The following is a 17,203-nucleotide window of genomic DNA, read 5'->3' as shown; positions in this document are numbered from 1 at the left end:
AACAAATCTGGCTTAAGATCATGTATCAGGCTTTTTTTTTTTTTTGCTCCATTTCTCTGGAAGCAAGCAATATTTTACTTTTTATTGTTGTTGTTGTCCTTGTTTTTTTCAATTACAAACTGATGACATCTACATTACTATCTTTCCAAAAGTAAATGTATTCTCGAAATCCAGAATTTGTCAGACGAACATCAGCCAACGAGTATAAAATGAGTCCTCATTTTAGGCAAACAATTGGAATCAAATGTGTGTTTTGCTGATAAGCTTTTCCAATCAGAGTGGCCCGCCTGGCACAGGAGTTCTGCCAGGGAAAAATGGGCGATAAGGAGCGCAAAGAAAATGGGCAATCTCAGCAAGGTGAGATCATTGAGAGAGGAAGGGATTATACTTTGCATTCCGATAAGAATGTTTTGACCCTCAAATGACTTGAGAGAGAGAGAACGGGCTCCCAATTTAATTTGTGCATCTCGTCTGTGTGACGGGCACATTCATTTCACAGAAAGTAAGCGGCAGCAATCTGCGCCATTTGCTCCGTCTCAAGACACAGGATGGGTGGAATATTTGGGGATTGTTTTCCAGTGAAAAGAGGTGCTTGGATCCGTTTGTAACAACATCAGCTGCAAAACGCGATGTTCAAGGTGCACGGTGAGCTGCAGGCTACAAGGACGTGCTGCCGTGTATTAAAAGGAGGAGGCCCGTGATCGCCGCCAGGGAACAAGAGGCTATTTCTGTGGCGGCCGAGAAGAAGAAGAGATCACAAATGTGCAACGCCGACTGAATTCCTGAGTGAGAAAGATTCACTGCAATGCAAGAAGGCTGCTCCAAAACATACAAAGAGTGAAACCGCCAATGCGTTCTGCCCCAGGGCATTCCAATGTTAAACATATATAAGTCAAAGAGAAGAGACGAAACTCAAGAGACGCACATCTGCTCACCATTCAGAGGTGTCGCTTTTAGTCAGTGGCTAAAAATGGCAAAAATCAACAAGTGACTTTAATACAAACTATAATTTTGATTCCATCAAATACTTGTGGCCGAGCATGACGTCTGACTCGCTGATCACGAAGAGCTTGGCCCGTCCTCCGAATGGAGGACACGCTGCGAGTAACGGGGTCAGTCATATGCAAACTTCACGCAAGGAAGGCTGGAGCCAGGATTAAAAACACAAACATAACAACTGTGAGGTAAACGTGCGAACCGCGCAAGCGTCATGCTGTCCCCATTGCGGATTGTGTGGACAAGAGTCATGAGGTAAGTGGAGCGCGCTACTTGGCTATAATCTGCGGCGCCCTTGTTGATTCACTCGAGTTTCTAAAGAACAACCGCATGACGTGACGGCTTTAAAAAAGTTTGCTGAAGAGAAGCCTTTGACAACTCCTCAACGCGGCTCAATACAAGACCGACCTTCAAAATTAGGAATTCACACCATTCAAAGAGAGATTCTCCGGTCCCTTTGAAAGTAGCGTTCGGCAACCAACTTGAATTTTCCCGACCCGATGGTCCGAGAAAATGTTGACCACAACTTAAATTTGAAGTGAGCTGAGGCAACCATTACAAAAGTCCATCATGACTCTGCAGCTACGAGCCACGCGCTGCGGATTAACAATCAAACGGCACATTCAAGCGGGCTTAGCAGAGCCTCAGAGCCATTTTTCAGGGAGTCAAACTGCCTCGATATATAAACGTCACCGCCACTATTTTCTCCAGCGGTTTGTTGGATCCGTTTCGCTCGACTCGAAGCGGACTTCACGACAGCTGGGGAAGGAAGACGTCGCTGGCCCCCCGTCATCTCGTCACTAACTCATTTTCATGACAGCGAGCGACGCGATCACTCATCCGGCCGCCTTCGTTGCCAACCTGACATTGACTCATAGGCTATATTGTGGGACGTTGCCAAAATGGGACGAAATCCATCAAGTCCAAAGCTGGCATGGGCATTCAAGGCTGCAAATGTAATGAACTGCGGGCTGTGTTTATTTGTGCAGTTAATTCTACATCGTTGGGGCAAAATGACGTTTTTTATGGAATTGTTGAGCCACACAATCTTTATGCGGCGATAACTCCTCGTTACGGCGGAAATGGGATGCCTTTCCCTTCCACGACAATTCGTCTCGATTAAGAAGGAGCCCGATTCGGCGGAACAGCACGGCCTCCTTTTTTTTTCCCAGCGCAAGAACGGTGTCATCTTGCTCCTCGCGCAGACTTTCACACATGCGCGCGTCTTATGAATGGGCCCAGATTCTGGCATGCAAAGAGACTTGGCAGCTCTGAAGCCACCATTCACGCTGGGGAGGCTGCGTGTTTATTTCACCAACAGAAAGAGCGTCAACCTTCACAACCTCCACTCATAACCCTACCGACAGCTTCCATGGCAGCCATTTATCTCATCATCGCAAGGCCCAACGCCCCCATGCCCCCACGCTGTCTTCCAGTAATACAGACATTGAGCAACTCAAGATGATTCAGGAAATAAATGACATATTCCAGCCACAAGACGTGCTGGGAGCGTCTAAAAACTTGAATTAACTCTCAGTTGACTCACTTGTGAGGACCTCCTTGACAGTGTCAATCACAGTGGATGTTCCTCTTTGTCCCGTCATTGCACCGGAATATATTTTTGCTTTCGATGTGACCTCTTTGTGCCCAGACCTCTCATTTGACGCGGCGTGATGAAATACAAATAAATAAATACGTCTTCCTCAAGAGCTGCGAGGCACAACATTAAGTGATGAGGTGTGTCAATGTGTTGCTCACACTATACAGTCAATGACAAATTGATCCCAGAGGTGGCTCGCAGACGTTAATGACGATTAAAGTGGGGGTGACAAGGCTCAAACAGACTTGGCCAAGGGGAAATACACAACAGCTCAAATATGAGGCCGGACACCCCCCCCCACCCCCACCCTCCAACTTTCCGCACTTAGAAAAGTATTCTCATTTGGTATTTTGGTGAGACTACCAACCTCTGCCTTGAGGTAGAATTGGATGCTTTGTATTTGGTGTCATGAGATTGGGCAGCTGTACCTAATGTTGCGGCCAGTGAGTCCTCTCGACAATTAAGCTAAAAGGAGCTGGCTCAACATTTTACACGGGGGCCACAGCGGAAACAACTCCAACTTATTGATGCCATTGGCCCTAACTGACCGTGTGATAATACAATACCTTATTTCGCCAAGCGATAAACACTCCAATATTGTTGCGCACGCCGCTGGATTTCAATTGTCCATTCGAGGGGAATTAACAGCACATCGCTATTGCGTGAGATGCTTTCTATTATTGCCTCATGTACCTTAAGCGTCAATGTGGTGTCTCCGTGGTCACATTTGAAATAGTATCACGTGACCTCACAAGATTTACAGATGTTATTTTGCAACTACCGGAGCATGGTGAATCATGTAAAAAAAAAAAAAGACTAATGGTTATTCCTGGACTTCAATAAAACTAAGTTCACGATTCGTGACTCGGCCTTGTGTGCAAGCCTCAAGGCATTGCCAGAAGTGCGCCTCAGATGTTGCGCAAGGTCTGCTTTGCATATATTCAAATCTGAATCATCTTTATTGGCCAAGTATGTTGAACACACAAGGCATTTGTCTGCGCTCGTACAGGCTCCACGTAAACAACACATTCATATATGGCGGTTGGTGCTGACGGCACTAGACCGCATCACACGTTTTTGGCTAGTTAAATCAAGAACTCGCATCCTCATCCATCAAAACTGACAACTAACGCCCACCTGGGATCTCATTCGATGGTGTATATGTGGACCTAATGAAGTGCCCAGTTCATGTTTATAGGAGAGTAGGACTGCAGAGTTTGTGGATTCTGTGCAATGTCCCATTAGGGTGCACTGCCCCGGCCTTACAAGTCACATATCCACAAGCATACTGTATGTACGGCCGGCCAATTTAAATCCGCACACCCCATTGAGTACCTCACTGAATCATTGTTTCATCAGTAGAGATATTAGCCGAGCGAACTGCCGCGCTCCTGTTCCCTGACCACTCCTCAGCCACAAGCCCCTGCAAGTTGCTTTCAAGATCAACTCTCACACACACACACACACACACACACAGATAAAAAGGCACTGTCAATTCTCACAATCAAGTTTTCTCACGCGATAAAAGCAAAGTAGAGGATGGTACTGCTGAACTCAGCCGACTTCAATAAACTGAGGCCTATTGACAACCGGGTGCAATTACGTCGAGGTCCAGAGGAGGGCATTAAAATCAATAAATAGCAGTTTGGAGGAGTACAAAGCTGTACCACACATTTAATTTGCCGTTAAATTATTATTGTTGCGAGCGACAAAGGAGAAGTAAACGCCTTCAGCTGTATAAAGAGGACTGCGTCCACAATTGTTTAAAAAGATTGAACGACAACGTTGACAAAAGTCTTTGACTTCAAATGAATACATCTGAGCGATTCTTGACTTCCTTTGCCATTTGTTAAATATGTGACAGGTCAGAATAAAAAAAACAGCACAAAGGGATTCAAGGAATGTTGTTCAGTCCAGTCACATGCCAGGCACAACGTGGACAACAGTGCTCCCTACGGGTACTTGCACAGAAATTCCTAAATAGTCCCCGGCTGGGGGAAAGAAAAGGCATTCAGAGGTTCATGTGAGGACTGAACGGCATTCTCTCAGTCAAAGAGAACTCACATTCTCACTTGACTACAAGCACCAACACGACTCGCTTCCGATAAATTTGAGTACCCTCACACATTCATGATGGCTCCAAAATGAAGGGGGAAAAAATTGCTGCTGATTGAATTTGTCGGCCAACCAAACCAAACAAAAAAATGAACAGTTTGACACTCTTTATCAACCGAGGAGAAAAGCAGCAGGAGCTGCTGGCTCACCGTTAAAATATCACATCTGGATTCATTCTCAGTCCCTGGCTGCGACTGCTTCGGGTGTCCTTTCTGCAGGCTAAACGTAAATGGCAGGACGGAAGCCCGGCTACCGTATATTTAATTGCAACCAAAGATGAATGACGGTTTCCCTTGAACAAGTCCAAAGTTGTCTCCCGGCCCTCTCGAGGTTTCACCACCGCTGTCCTTCACCTGACCACAACTACAGATGGAAAGCTTGGCGGGCGTTCAATGCTGAGCTGAACGGCACACGGGACGTGTGAGAAGGGCTTGACATTGAAGATGTATTTAAACATTGATGTAAAAATAGGAGGGGATTACACGTAAATCATTTGACTGACAATAGAGAGGAAACTTTTATTTTTTATCTGCCTTGATGAATGAACTACGACTGTTTTTATTGATATCCCGGTAATCAATATTGAAAGAAGAAAACACATTTTAGTTGTCTTATCCATCCAAACTGCAGTTTTCACCAAAAAAAAGTAGTGTAGTGACATGAGCATAGCAAAATATTCATTTCGACAAACGACAATAATAAAATCTGTCGTAAATTAATACCTCTGCCATGGTGACTCAAAACTGAGCCTTACGAAAAAGGCAGACTCTTGGATTGGATCATAGTGATCAGCAAATGTATGACAACAGACAGCACTAACGTTCATTAAAAAATATATATACATATATATATATATATTTATTTTTTTTGTGTGTGTGTATAATATACTGTGTGTGTGTGTGTATATATTACAGTATATTATACACAAAACTATATATATATATATACAGTATATATATATATATATATACACACAGTATATTATACACACACACACACAAGTTCAAAAACAAATCACAGGAATGGAAACTCGGAGGGAATGTTTCTACAAAATGTTGGAGGAAGAGAAAGGATCAGGTGGTGCGAATGAATGAATCCAAAAAAGCAAGCACAAGCAAAGCCACAAGTGTCTGTTTTGTGCACCGTCATCACCACAGTTTCAAATACTCCGGTCGTCTGACTCAGCGAATAAGTGGAGGATCACCGCTGCAGCGTGCAGCGCCTCCATCCTGGCACCGTTCCTGACACAAGAGTGGATTGAAAAGAAGACGGAAAGCAAAGAGGGGAGCCGCTGCTCTGGAGGTTGCTGGATTTTGACAGCGCGCACTTTGTCTTTCGGCCCCAAAACACACGCGTGATCAATCATAGTGAAGGAGGAGTGATTTCCCCTACAATGTTGTGACTCATCAGCCACATTTTATGTAATATTGCATTCTTTATGTAATATTTCATACGCTGACGCAAAGCCAGTCAGCGTGTGGCCGACATCACACCGAGAGGCTTGAAGGGTGCACTAAAACCTCGCACGGCTCCTTCAAGAAGCTCGATATAAAATACTGCAAGGTGATTTTCATGCAAACACTTTTATAAAGCAGGAATCCCATCGGGGAGTCGTTTTCTCTCAGAGCATGTCCCTCTCGGTGTGTCAACACCGCCAAAAGCCCAGAAGTGGGATCCTCTGAGACTTTGTCATTCTCGCACAACATGACGTACACCCGCACAATCCAAACTGGTTAGATTCAACCAAAGTGGAGTCGTACGTGGCCTGGGCCAAAACCGGATCTTTTCAATAGCAACAACTCACGTCGCTCTCCATTTTGAACAAATTGAAAGTCGTCTTTCCCACAATATCGATCAAAACAGTGTCCTCATCCTGGACGGAGCTGCAAGCTTTCCCAATTAGCACGGGATGCTAATGAGACAACGAAAGAGGGCAATAAAAAAAAGGAGACCTGGTAGCAGAGGTGCAAAGGGAGAAATGACACGTTCAACAGGTAGGAAAAGAGATGAATGGGGCGCCATCTCTCCACTGCAACTGGCCATTTCCCTCTGACTAAAAACAGCACTTGACATTTGGCCAGCAGCGAAAGTAATCACCGTAGACCCGAACAAATAGAAAGGTAACAGCACGGACGATCGCTCGAGGAGATAACACCGGGGCCTGTTATTCTGGAGAAGCAGCGGCGCTACTTGGATTGGAGACAAAGTAACAGGAGAGACATCTATTGGCTCGATATATCCAGTGGGGAACAGCTGAAGAGGAGTGTGTGAGCCGTCCGGGGGCGGAGGGGGGGGATTAGTTTTCGCCATCTTGCCAGCCAATCCGAGTGGTGCGGCCACACTGACGATTTGTCGCAATCAAACATTCGGAATGGTCCTCATGTGTCATAAGGCGCCGTGTGGCTCACAAGGAGGGGGGGGGGGGGGGGGAGCCTTGTGAATAAATCATAAAGTATGATCGAATAGGAATAAGTTCACTTTGCCCATCTATGTCAGTGGCATAGAGTGAACGATTCAACCTGAAGTAAGCAATGTCTGCAGCCATCGTCGAGACTTGAGTAAAGGACACTTTGGGTGAGCCCGATTTTTGGAAACACCTTCAGAGTGATGTTTGATGAAAAATAGATGTCCATTGAAATTTTTAGGTGGGATACGGTTAGCGATACGGAATACGTAGGGCCAAATTCAAGAGTATGCGTTAGTGTGTGTGTGTCTGAACACAATATGCACGGGCATGCCCACTTATCACTGCTGTGGTCTTGGCAGCTTTATTCCCATTAGCTAATTAAGTTTCATTATATTATACATCATCAAGTAGGAGCCGTTTCCAACGCTAATTAGAAATCTCACAGTCCGAGGCAACTGTAGCGTTGATCTCAGACATCCCTGTGAAATTCAAGCTCATTGTCCCATGTGGTGGCTTGGTTTTTTTTTTTTTTTCGACTTTTATGTTGTGCAGGGCGTTGCATCATCATATCGCCGCCCCCAAACGCTTCTCTTTGCAATTCATTTACATCCGTCACACTTTTGAAGCGCTAACCTTTCCGTTCACCAATATGCTACATCCCGTATCAAAACGAGAGGGCGACTTTAACATTCGGTGGCAAAACGTCACACCGCTACACAAGCACAAGGGCGTCTTTGATTTCATCGAGCGATAAATGGATCAACACCCGGCGGACGGAGCAGGGACGTCATTTCACACACGCACAGGATGACATCATACACACGCACTTCCACTTCAAAAACAAACCCACATCAACATGACTCAGACAAATAACTCGGACCAGAACAGCAGCTAATCCCCACTAATGGTATACCGAAAGCGGTGGCTCACAACTGAAACCAGGAAGAAAAAAAAGAAAAAGAACCCGGCTTGGATTGCAGGCAAGTACATCGAAAGAACATTGAGTCTACTGTTCATAGTTGGTAGATGAGGGAGTTGTTTTTTTCCTCCCCCCCCTGACGCCGTGACATTGAACCCTTAAATCTTCACTGGCCCGAGTCTTCCTTCGCCTCATACATGACTTCCACTGCTCTGCTTATGCATTCGAGGGAGCTAAAATGCAAGAAAGAAGAGCGTCAGACGCAAATGCCCTTGAATGCATGAGTCATATTTGTCCCAAATGGACGAATCTGACTCTGAGTAGGCCCATAAGTGCTTTCAACGTACAGTTTGCCAATTCAAACACAATGTGTCATGGATTAGTCTGCCAATAAACCGAGCGACAGATGGTTTGATAATGGCGGCTACAGCGTCATACATCAACAAAATTATTTTATTGTCCGACTGGAAACAAATAACAACCTTGGCATTTGGGTATCACATCGACTTGATATGTAAACTGGAGGGAGAGGGGTGTGGTTGTGGGGGGGGGGGGGGGGGGGGCTCTAATGTATTATTCCAAATAGGGATCACCCTTTACATTCTGATCAGAATATTTTTGCGCATGCATTCCATCGCACAAAAAGTGAAATGCACGTAACGGGGCCTTTTAAAGCTACCGTAGTTGTTGCATAGGAATTCAAATCATGGCTCAAAGATCACGCAAAGGACACTTCTTCATTTAGAAAGATAATGTTTACTGGGCAGCGCGCTGGGTGAGCTAGTGGTTAGCACGTATGCCTCACAGTGATGAGATTGTCAACCCCAGGCTTCCTGTGGGGAGTTTGCATTCGGTCCCCATGATTATAGGCGTTTTTCTCCGGGGAGGCCGGTCTGGCGACACAAAAGGCTGCAAGAAAGCCTCAAACAAAACTACCGCTATTTTCAATGACTCAAGGACGCTGACATAGAAATTCTTCTTTGGGTCGAAAAATGATTTGCGGGGCAGGTTTTAGGATGACAAATCGGTTCTTTGGAGTGGAAAAGTGAAACGGCACCTTCTAGACTATCGCTATCGATATTGATTTCCCCGTCAGTGTCTCCGGAACCTTTGGGGAGAGCCGTTTGCTAACCAGTCCCGCGTCTCACCCCCGTGAGCGTCCTGCTGTTCCATAATGAGGCTCTCCGAGAGGATGCCCGAGACGGACGCGAGGCCGCTCTAATTGGTGGTATGACACATGGACACTTTGGCAGCCTCGCCACCGAGGTGATTAGAATTAGTAACCGAAAATCACCAAATTAAAATAAATCAGCATTGCTCTAAAGTTACAATTAATCATTGAATGTTTAAGGGACAGACAACCAGACAGTCAGACACAAAAAAACATTTGCTTATCATAACGGCTAAATCTTTTTTTTTTTTTTAAACATCAGACCTTATAGCGTGGTCAAACAACACTGAAACCTATCACTTAGGACGACCAACATGCATGTGATCTGCACTCTAGCGGTCATCGTAATCATAAAGTAGCGTAATGGAGGAAATTTACAGCCTGGATAGCAAGAGAGTAAGTATAGGGAGGAAGTCTGGGTGGGAAGTGGGTTGGCTAAACACCGATCATTATAACCATGGCAACACACGTCAACAAAACCTAAAGGATGCTGCAACTCGTGACATATTTGTGGAGCTTTTTCCTGTTGCTAATTGTCCGATTTGGATGAAAATTGTTTTGGCGTAAATAAATTAGAACATGCCTAGAAAGCCTTCCAAAGTTAATATCAAGCTGTAAATCACCCAGCCGTCACGGTCAGTTGTCGCCTTGGCATCGTATGATATAGCCGCGCGCATCATGTTATTTACAATACGCATTCATTACGACTCAGTGTTTGCGGAACAGGGGGGGGTCGTGCAAGCCAAAACTTTCATTTCTTAGAAGGCCTCACGGGGGAAATAAAATGGAGCATTAGAGCCCTGGCTGAGGCTTATTTACTTTTCCATGAATCCTGCGACTGGGTAATTGACAACTCTGCAGGGCTGACTTTACCCGGGAAAGGAAAGCAAATATCAATCATGCGTGGCGAAGAGAAGCCCAGAGGGAGCTAAATACCCGCCGAAACACTCGAGCGTGTACGGCGGCAGTCAGCCGGCTTTTATACAATCTGTCTGATCATGTAGCGTGGCGATGGCGCTTCCTTTTTGGTTTGCTTTGAAGAAGTCGCATCTGCAAAATGAGCGGGTCAAGCCATTTTGCTTTGGGGAAACTGTCTGGATCCATCGAACAAGCGAAGGAGCCGGATTTTGGGGGATCTGTCACCAAAAGTGTGGGATGGGAGCATTTACACGCCAGTAATTTCACAAAACATCATCCTTACTTTGAAACTGGTTCTGGGAAAACGGTCTAAGGTTTAAGATGCAGTGGCTTCTCTGTGGTTTCCTCTGTTGTGTGTTTTTCACTTCAAACCAAATGGCGAAGGGCCTCATCTCAAAATAAAAGCAAGAAAGTGAACTGAAGAACAGCATCCAAATTTCCAAAATGGATTCGCCTAGGCTGGCGTCTGGTTTGTCGTCAAGGGAACATATTTGAGTTTCGCAAAATTGTCTGGGCTAACCAAACATGAGAACTGCAAATGACACTTTGGATCTGGTTGTGACGACGTCGCCATTTTAATGCAAAGCCACCCCCGCAGAGCTGCTGAGACATTACACGCCGACACCCTCAAATGACCACATATTTGGCAGACGCGCTACGGGGGCGAAGTCTGTCAAAAGTGAAGCCCCCCCCCCCCCCGTCGGAATTCAGGCTGACATGAGGAAAGAAGAAAGGGACTAACTCCTCCTCATATGTCCACAAAGAAGCTGTGACAACAAGAGACGAAGGTGCCAACCCATGTGACAGCCAGCAAGCCAAAAAAAAGCCCACACCAACAGTAGGTGCCGCAATGACAAATAACACGCTTCTTTTTGCTCAGCAAACACGGCTCAATCTCGGAACCAAAGGGCAAACCCAAAAGTACAAGAGAACAAGACCACTTATGCAACGTTTCCAATGTGTCATCCGCACGGCGATGGCTTGAACTACCTCAGAAAACATTGTGAGCGCATTTGAGTTTTGGCGTTTCCACTGAATTTGAAGATGAATTGAAACACCTCACCTGAGCCGATCTTCTTCCTTCTTCCTCAGCTTCATGTCCCGTTGGACAACTTTCAGGACATGTTCGGCCTCGTCGTCCGTCAGGCCGGACAAGTCTAGCCTGCGGCCCATCTTCACCGGGCTTGCCACGCTGGGCCGCTTGTGGTCCAACACGGGAGGATGACGAGAACGAAGATGATGATGAGGCGGAGGAGGAGAGGCACTCGTATCCTATTGGCTGGTACAATCCTGGAGAAAGACAAAGGGGGAGCAGACTCTTAAAAAAACACTCTTTTTTTTTTTTTGTTTAATTAATCGTGTGACCTTGTGGCTTCTATGATAGAGAAGAAGTTGGATACTTGTCATCTTTGGAAAGGCAGAATTTTTGAAGGAGCTCTTGTATTGGGTCTCATTAAAACGTTCTGGCCGGTGAGTTCTTCCTCAGGATGGGGCGGGAAGGGGGGAGGTGGGGGGCGGGGGGGGGGGGGGGTGAATAGCTCAAAAGGGAGAAAGTGAAGAAAGGAAGACAACAAGAACACAGAAAAAAAAGACAAGAGGAAGGGCGCTGCAGAGACTGATGAGACCATGGCTAGAAGTAGAAGGTCCATTAAGCACAGTGTCCAAACAAGATGGGAGTGCACTTGCGGAGTGACGATGACTCACAAGGCCAGACAATTATGCCTGATCTATTATTGGCTTGATGGCTTCATCGGCTAAGTGCCTCCTCCAAAACGTACAGTATATCACTCATTCCTTGAGTTGTCCCATCTTAGAGGAAATGATATGCCCACTTTGCCTACCCCCCCCCCCAAAAATGAATAAAAGCAATACTTGGCACAGGTATGTTTTGCCTTTTTTTTTTAGCTTCCCAGCGCTCTTCATTTTGCATGAAGTCATTCACAACCAGTGTGCCATGGCACAAAAGTTTTCCGTGAGGGACCATCAGGTGCGCCACCTTATCCGGCGTCACTTGGCTGGACGAAAACTATTCATGTTTTGTGGGGAAAAAAAATGTTGGTGTCGATTTATCTTGGCAAGCACTGATAGTAACTGGCAGAACAGAATGTCCAGAAGGTACACAATTAACCCGTGTATTCACTTTTTGGGAATCGTTTGGCTAAGTGGTGCGCCGTGACATATTTTCCGATGGGAAATACGTGCCTCGGCTCGAGCGCTGAAGTCAAATTGCTTTCAATTGACGCCGTGGCGTCATTTTGCAGAGAAAGCATCTCTCGATATTATCTCCCTCAAACCATCATCCTATTTCAGCCAAACAGATTTCTCATTTCGGGGGGGCTTGCGTGAGTCATTTGTTTCGGTTGGGAGTATTAGCGTCATGGCAAACCGACAAGGACGCGCACGTAAAGAGCGCGGCAGCCTGTGACACATTGTCAGCTCCGGAGAAGACAAAAGCGGCAACATCTCAGACATATCGGGTGTCAGGCGGCGTGCGGCGTAAATAACGACGGTCGCCGTGGCATTCGCTCCTCGCTGGGCTGCTGTGATGAGAGACTTTGGCCTTTGCCTCGGGAAAAGGCCAACTCTGACACAGTCATATTTCACAACCGGCGACATGTGCTTGTACACAGCAAGCGAGCGAGCGCAGCCAAGGACTTGCGACGCTGGAGCTGCGCCCCGCGACGTCATCAACAAAGTAATGGGGCGGACTTGTGTATTATTCCTGCGGCAGGGGAGGGTAGGGGGGATGATTGGTTTGAACCCGGGAATCTCTGTCAGAATGTCTTGAACTTTTATTTTGACACCAGCGGTCTCAGAGTGAGAAGAATATGTCCGCCCGAAGGAATTTCTGCAGTGGAGGTCTGTCCTGATGTAGTGGGCGTGACATAATCTGAAGACGACAACTCTGGCCGAGAGTGTGTCATAGCAATGGCCCGCATGCAGGCGTACCCCCGAGATGCGGGGGTCACCAAATTTGGTCCTCCGGGCCCCTATCCCTGCGTGTTTCCCCTTAAGCTGCTCATTTGACACAGGTGTGCTGGAGGAGGGACATATCTAAAAACATGCAGGACACGGGGCCCTCAAGGACCAGAGTTGGTGACCCCTGCCCTATAAAGGCCTGACGCCAGAGCAGTCTGAAAGACACTTGGTCAAAATGTTATGAGCCTCAAACCATACCATCGCGCCCTTGTCGTCGTGCTTCGGCTCTTTGCAATTTTCATTGAGGATTAGCATGAGTGTCTCCTAGCATGGCTACCATAATAGCCCGAGTAAATCAGTGACGGATCCCGTTATCAGTGAAGTATGCACCGATACACAGCAGCTGCATAGAGTAATGAGAGGACCAGCAGTCCAGCAGGGTACGGTCTCCATGACAACATGAAAGGAACATGCTGGAAGAAGTGAGAGCAAGTCTGACGACTTATTCAAATGAGTGCGAGGCTTCGATAGCGGCTTTAAGGAAGATCGGAGACGCTCGTTCATATATGTTTTAAGTCCTTCCTGCGCAGGGAACAATGGCTGCCGTTGTTGTTTTGTTTCACGACTTCATTTGGAGGCAATATTGAACTCTAAAATTGAATCACATATGCAATAGATTCACGACGCTTTGACGAGACGAAGAACAAATGCCAAAACGCTCCGATGGGACGCTTGTTTTGGAAAGGAAAGGAAAAATGTGCCGTCACTTTTATTGTATCGAATTCACAACATTTCACCACATAAGTGAGAAAGAATGCCAACCACACACCAGCTTGAGCTAAAGCGCACTCGTGACAGAACGGCAGGTGCAGCCATGCACAAAATGAACCAACTCTGTTGGGTCAGCTGCTAAAAGTCACAGAGTCAAACGTACACCAAGCGCAACATTCTCAGCGCTCCTCCAGCAAAATGACACGAGGATGCTAACAGTTCACGTAGCAAAAGAAAAAGGTTTTGCGGCCGCAGGAAATGACTCGATTATCCAAGAGATGCTGAGCAAGCGTCCAACCACGGTGATTCAGGAATGAGTCATCCAATTGATTTTGAACCGTATCCTACACTAGGATGGCTGAGGTTCAAAGTCGATGACTCCAAGTCAAGACCGGTCAAAACGTTAGAGAATAGCGTCCTGCATCCAATGATTTCATGCAATGTAAAGGCGATGAATAGGTCCAACTCTGGAGTGTTAGGCCCAAGATTAAAGTCAAGCCTTCTTGCCCCGCGTCAGCCCCCAGCTCATTTTTCCTTTACACAAAACATGAACAGTTTACAACTCAAGTCGCCACCAGCAACTCTCACGAGCACAAACGCTCTAGAAAACGGGTCCATTTTCTTTTCTTTAAAATTCTGATTCACTCTCAAAGTCATTTTTACTTTGTTCAAATCGACAAGTCAAAGGGTTTGCTGTGGAAACCGACCACTCTTATTCATTATTCATTCCGGCAAGGAGATTAAGTCCCACGCGTCTGTTGCTTGCCGTCGGTCTGTGGGGATTACACCAAAACTGGGTGAAGGGTGCCATTGGGGCAGGCGAGCAACACCGCCAAAACAGACCGAAGCGAACTTGGACTCACAACATCAGATCAACTTAACCAATATCATGCAGCAGAACACCGACCAGGCTTGATTTATGTTACAATCGCACAATCTGATGAGATTCAGTGCACATTGTTTGTTTCGCAAATTTGACACTGGGTCCATCAATGTTATCATCACATTTAAAAAAACAAAACATGATCGTTGTGGTGATGTCATAATGTTGACAACCACCGCAAAACAAAAGCTTGGCACTCTGCAGTGACGGCAGAGTGTTGTCAACAGGTAAGCGGCGACCACAAACAAATCAACTGTGCGCCTTGTTCACCCAAATCTCCACAAACACTCAGCGCCGGATTTTCAGCTTGCATTCCTGAGGGGGTTTATTCTTCTGAAACAAAACATGACTTTGTTTTTTTTTTTTTTCTTCAAAGCCGCAGGTCATTTCACCAATTCCAGAAGCAATTCACAAACACATGCGCTGGATCATTTTAAAGCCCCCCCCCCCCCCCCCCCCCCCCTCCGTGTCCTCACTCCTCCTCATCTCGGCTGCCTCCAGCTCCACGCCATGCACATTTTCACACGCCCCCTTGCTAAATGACGCATTTTTATCTTACTTTTCTTTTTTTTTAAAGGAGCAGCCGCGCACTGCCACATTAGTGCTGAGCGCGTGTGACATCGGCGTGATTTTAGCACCATGAAAAAAAAAAAAAAAGCAAACGCAAGGTTGCTCGATCGCACTTCGGAAGACAAAAAAAAAAAAGTAAAATCATCACTGACGTTAAACATACCCGCATGCAAAGCTGCAATGATAAGCTTGCGTTCCACCCATGCCGAGAGGCAATCACACCCACACATGCACGCAACAAAATCATCGACGTGTCCATCGCGCAGCGGCGACTTACTCGGGATCAAGCCGGTACCGGTGGACGGCCGGCCACGCTCTCGCCGTTGCTCTTCCGGGCCAGCGTTAACTTCCACAACACCTGCCTGCACCCCTCCTAATTTCCCCAGCCTCCCCCCTCTCGCCTGTGCGCCTTCTCATTTGAGAGGCAGACGTTTGCAGAAGTGAATGGGTGATCACGAGGTTTGTATTACGCAGAGAAGGAGGGGGGAGGGTGGGGAGGCGAGGCGAGGTGAGGTGAGCGCCGGGGTTGGCACACAACCTGTTTACCGGCTCGTTGAGTGGCTGCGTGTCATGAAAGTGCTGGAAAGCGCATGCAATTGGTCAGAAAGAGGGGTGGGGGGGGGGGGGGTGATGTGATGGATGTTGGCACCCGTGATCAAGATTGTTGGCACCGCAAGGAAGCGCGGGAGCAAGGAGGGAGGGGGGGGGGCTGCCTTGGCTGCCTGCTTCATTCACAAAGACGCTCGCCGGTGCAATTAGCCGGCAGGCAGAGATGAAGACATCCCAATTCATCCTGCACCAATGAGTCACTTTTAAATCATGTTCGAGAGGAATCCGCCAAAACAGCCTCTCTCTCGCCATCGACATTTAAGCCCACAATAAAGGCTAACCAGACGGCACGGTGGTCTACCGGTTAAGCGCGTCGGCCTCACGCTGCAGAGGTGCGAGGTTCGATTCCGGCTCCGACCTTCCTGCGTGGCGTTTGCATGTTCCCCCTGTCCCCGCGTGGGTTTTCTCCGGGTACTCCGGTTTCCTCCCACATTTCCGAAAGACACGCCCGTGAAGAAAAGCGGATTCAAGAACGGATAGATAGATATAGCCCTTCATTATGTATATCTCACCATCTTAGCGGATGCTTCAGACAGAAACCCAGCAAGGAGAAGGAGCCAGATGGAGAAGCATTGCATGCGCCACTGACAAATTGAAGAAGTGTCCGACATGGAGAAAACATAGCAGTGTCTGGAAAAGGCAGAACTGGAGGACAGCACGGAGGCACTAATCACGGCAACACAGGAACCGGCCCTAAACTACAAGATCAATAGCGGCTGGAGTCGACCACATCAGACATATGCGGGCACACTCGTCTAAGTGGATGGCTCTTATGGCCTCGCCCTGCCCTGTTGCAGCGCTCCTGCGAAATAGCAACCGATTTGGAAAATGAGGGCTACAAGAACACTAATCGTTTGTCATTTTCAAGGTTGTGTTGGATGTTGTTCCTTAGACGTGTATATCAAAGTCGAGGCAGAAGAAGGGGCCAGAGATGGCTGGAGTGTTTTTCCCATGTAGGCTTCTATTGTCAATTCATAATGACGGTTATAACAAATATGACATACATTTGATTTGGGGAGAACAAAGGCATGCTCTTTTCTCGATATTTCAATCACTCACTCACTCACTCACTCACTCACTCACTCACTCACTCACTCACTCACTCACTCACTCACTCACTCACTCACTCACATTTGTAGCCAGTATCAGCTTATTAAAGGTATTAGATAAGATGCACAGGGGTTGGATTTTTTTTTTTTTTAGATTATGTGATTTTAAATTTAATATGTTAAATCATCTGTTCCCTATCGACTGTATTTGTAATGTACCGGTACGTCAATTTGACCGAAAAGTTGCCATGGCAGTGCGGGAACCAGAGCAGCAAA

General features: G+C 46.8%; 1 protein-coding gene across 2 annotated transcripts in view; it reads right to left on the bottom strand.

The window, feature by feature from the left end:
• Window positions 1-17,203, bottom strand: part of myripb (myosin VIIA and Rab interacting protein b) — a 50,465-nt gene that overhangs the window by 26,168 nt on the left and 7,094 nt on the right. The window contains exons 1-2 of one of the 2 annotated variants that reach the window (XM_052054434.1): window positions 15,547-15,725; window positions 11,190-11,416 (exon numbers count right to left, since the gene is read on the bottom strand). In XM_052054434.1, coding sequence (XP_051910394.1) covers window positions 11,190-11,299 — 110 coding nt within the window. In that variant the 5' untranslated portion in view covers window positions 11,300-11,416; window positions 15,547-15,725. Of the gene's footprint in view, window positions 1-11,189; window positions 11,417-15,546; window positions 15,726-17,203 lie in introns of those variants that run through there. The other variant, XM_052054433.1, reaches the window with a different exon arrangement.

This window comes from Hippocampus zosterae, chromosome 20 (assembly GCF_025434085.1).
Source record: "Hippocampus zosterae strain Florida chromosome 20, ASM2543408v3, whole genome shotgun sequence".
Classification (NCBI taxonomy): domain Eukaryota; kingdom Metazoa; phylum Chordata; class Actinopteri; order Syngnathiformes; family Syngnathidae; genus Hippocampus; species Hippocampus zosterae.
This window is presented reverse-complemented; position numbering and strand designations above follow the sequence as displayed.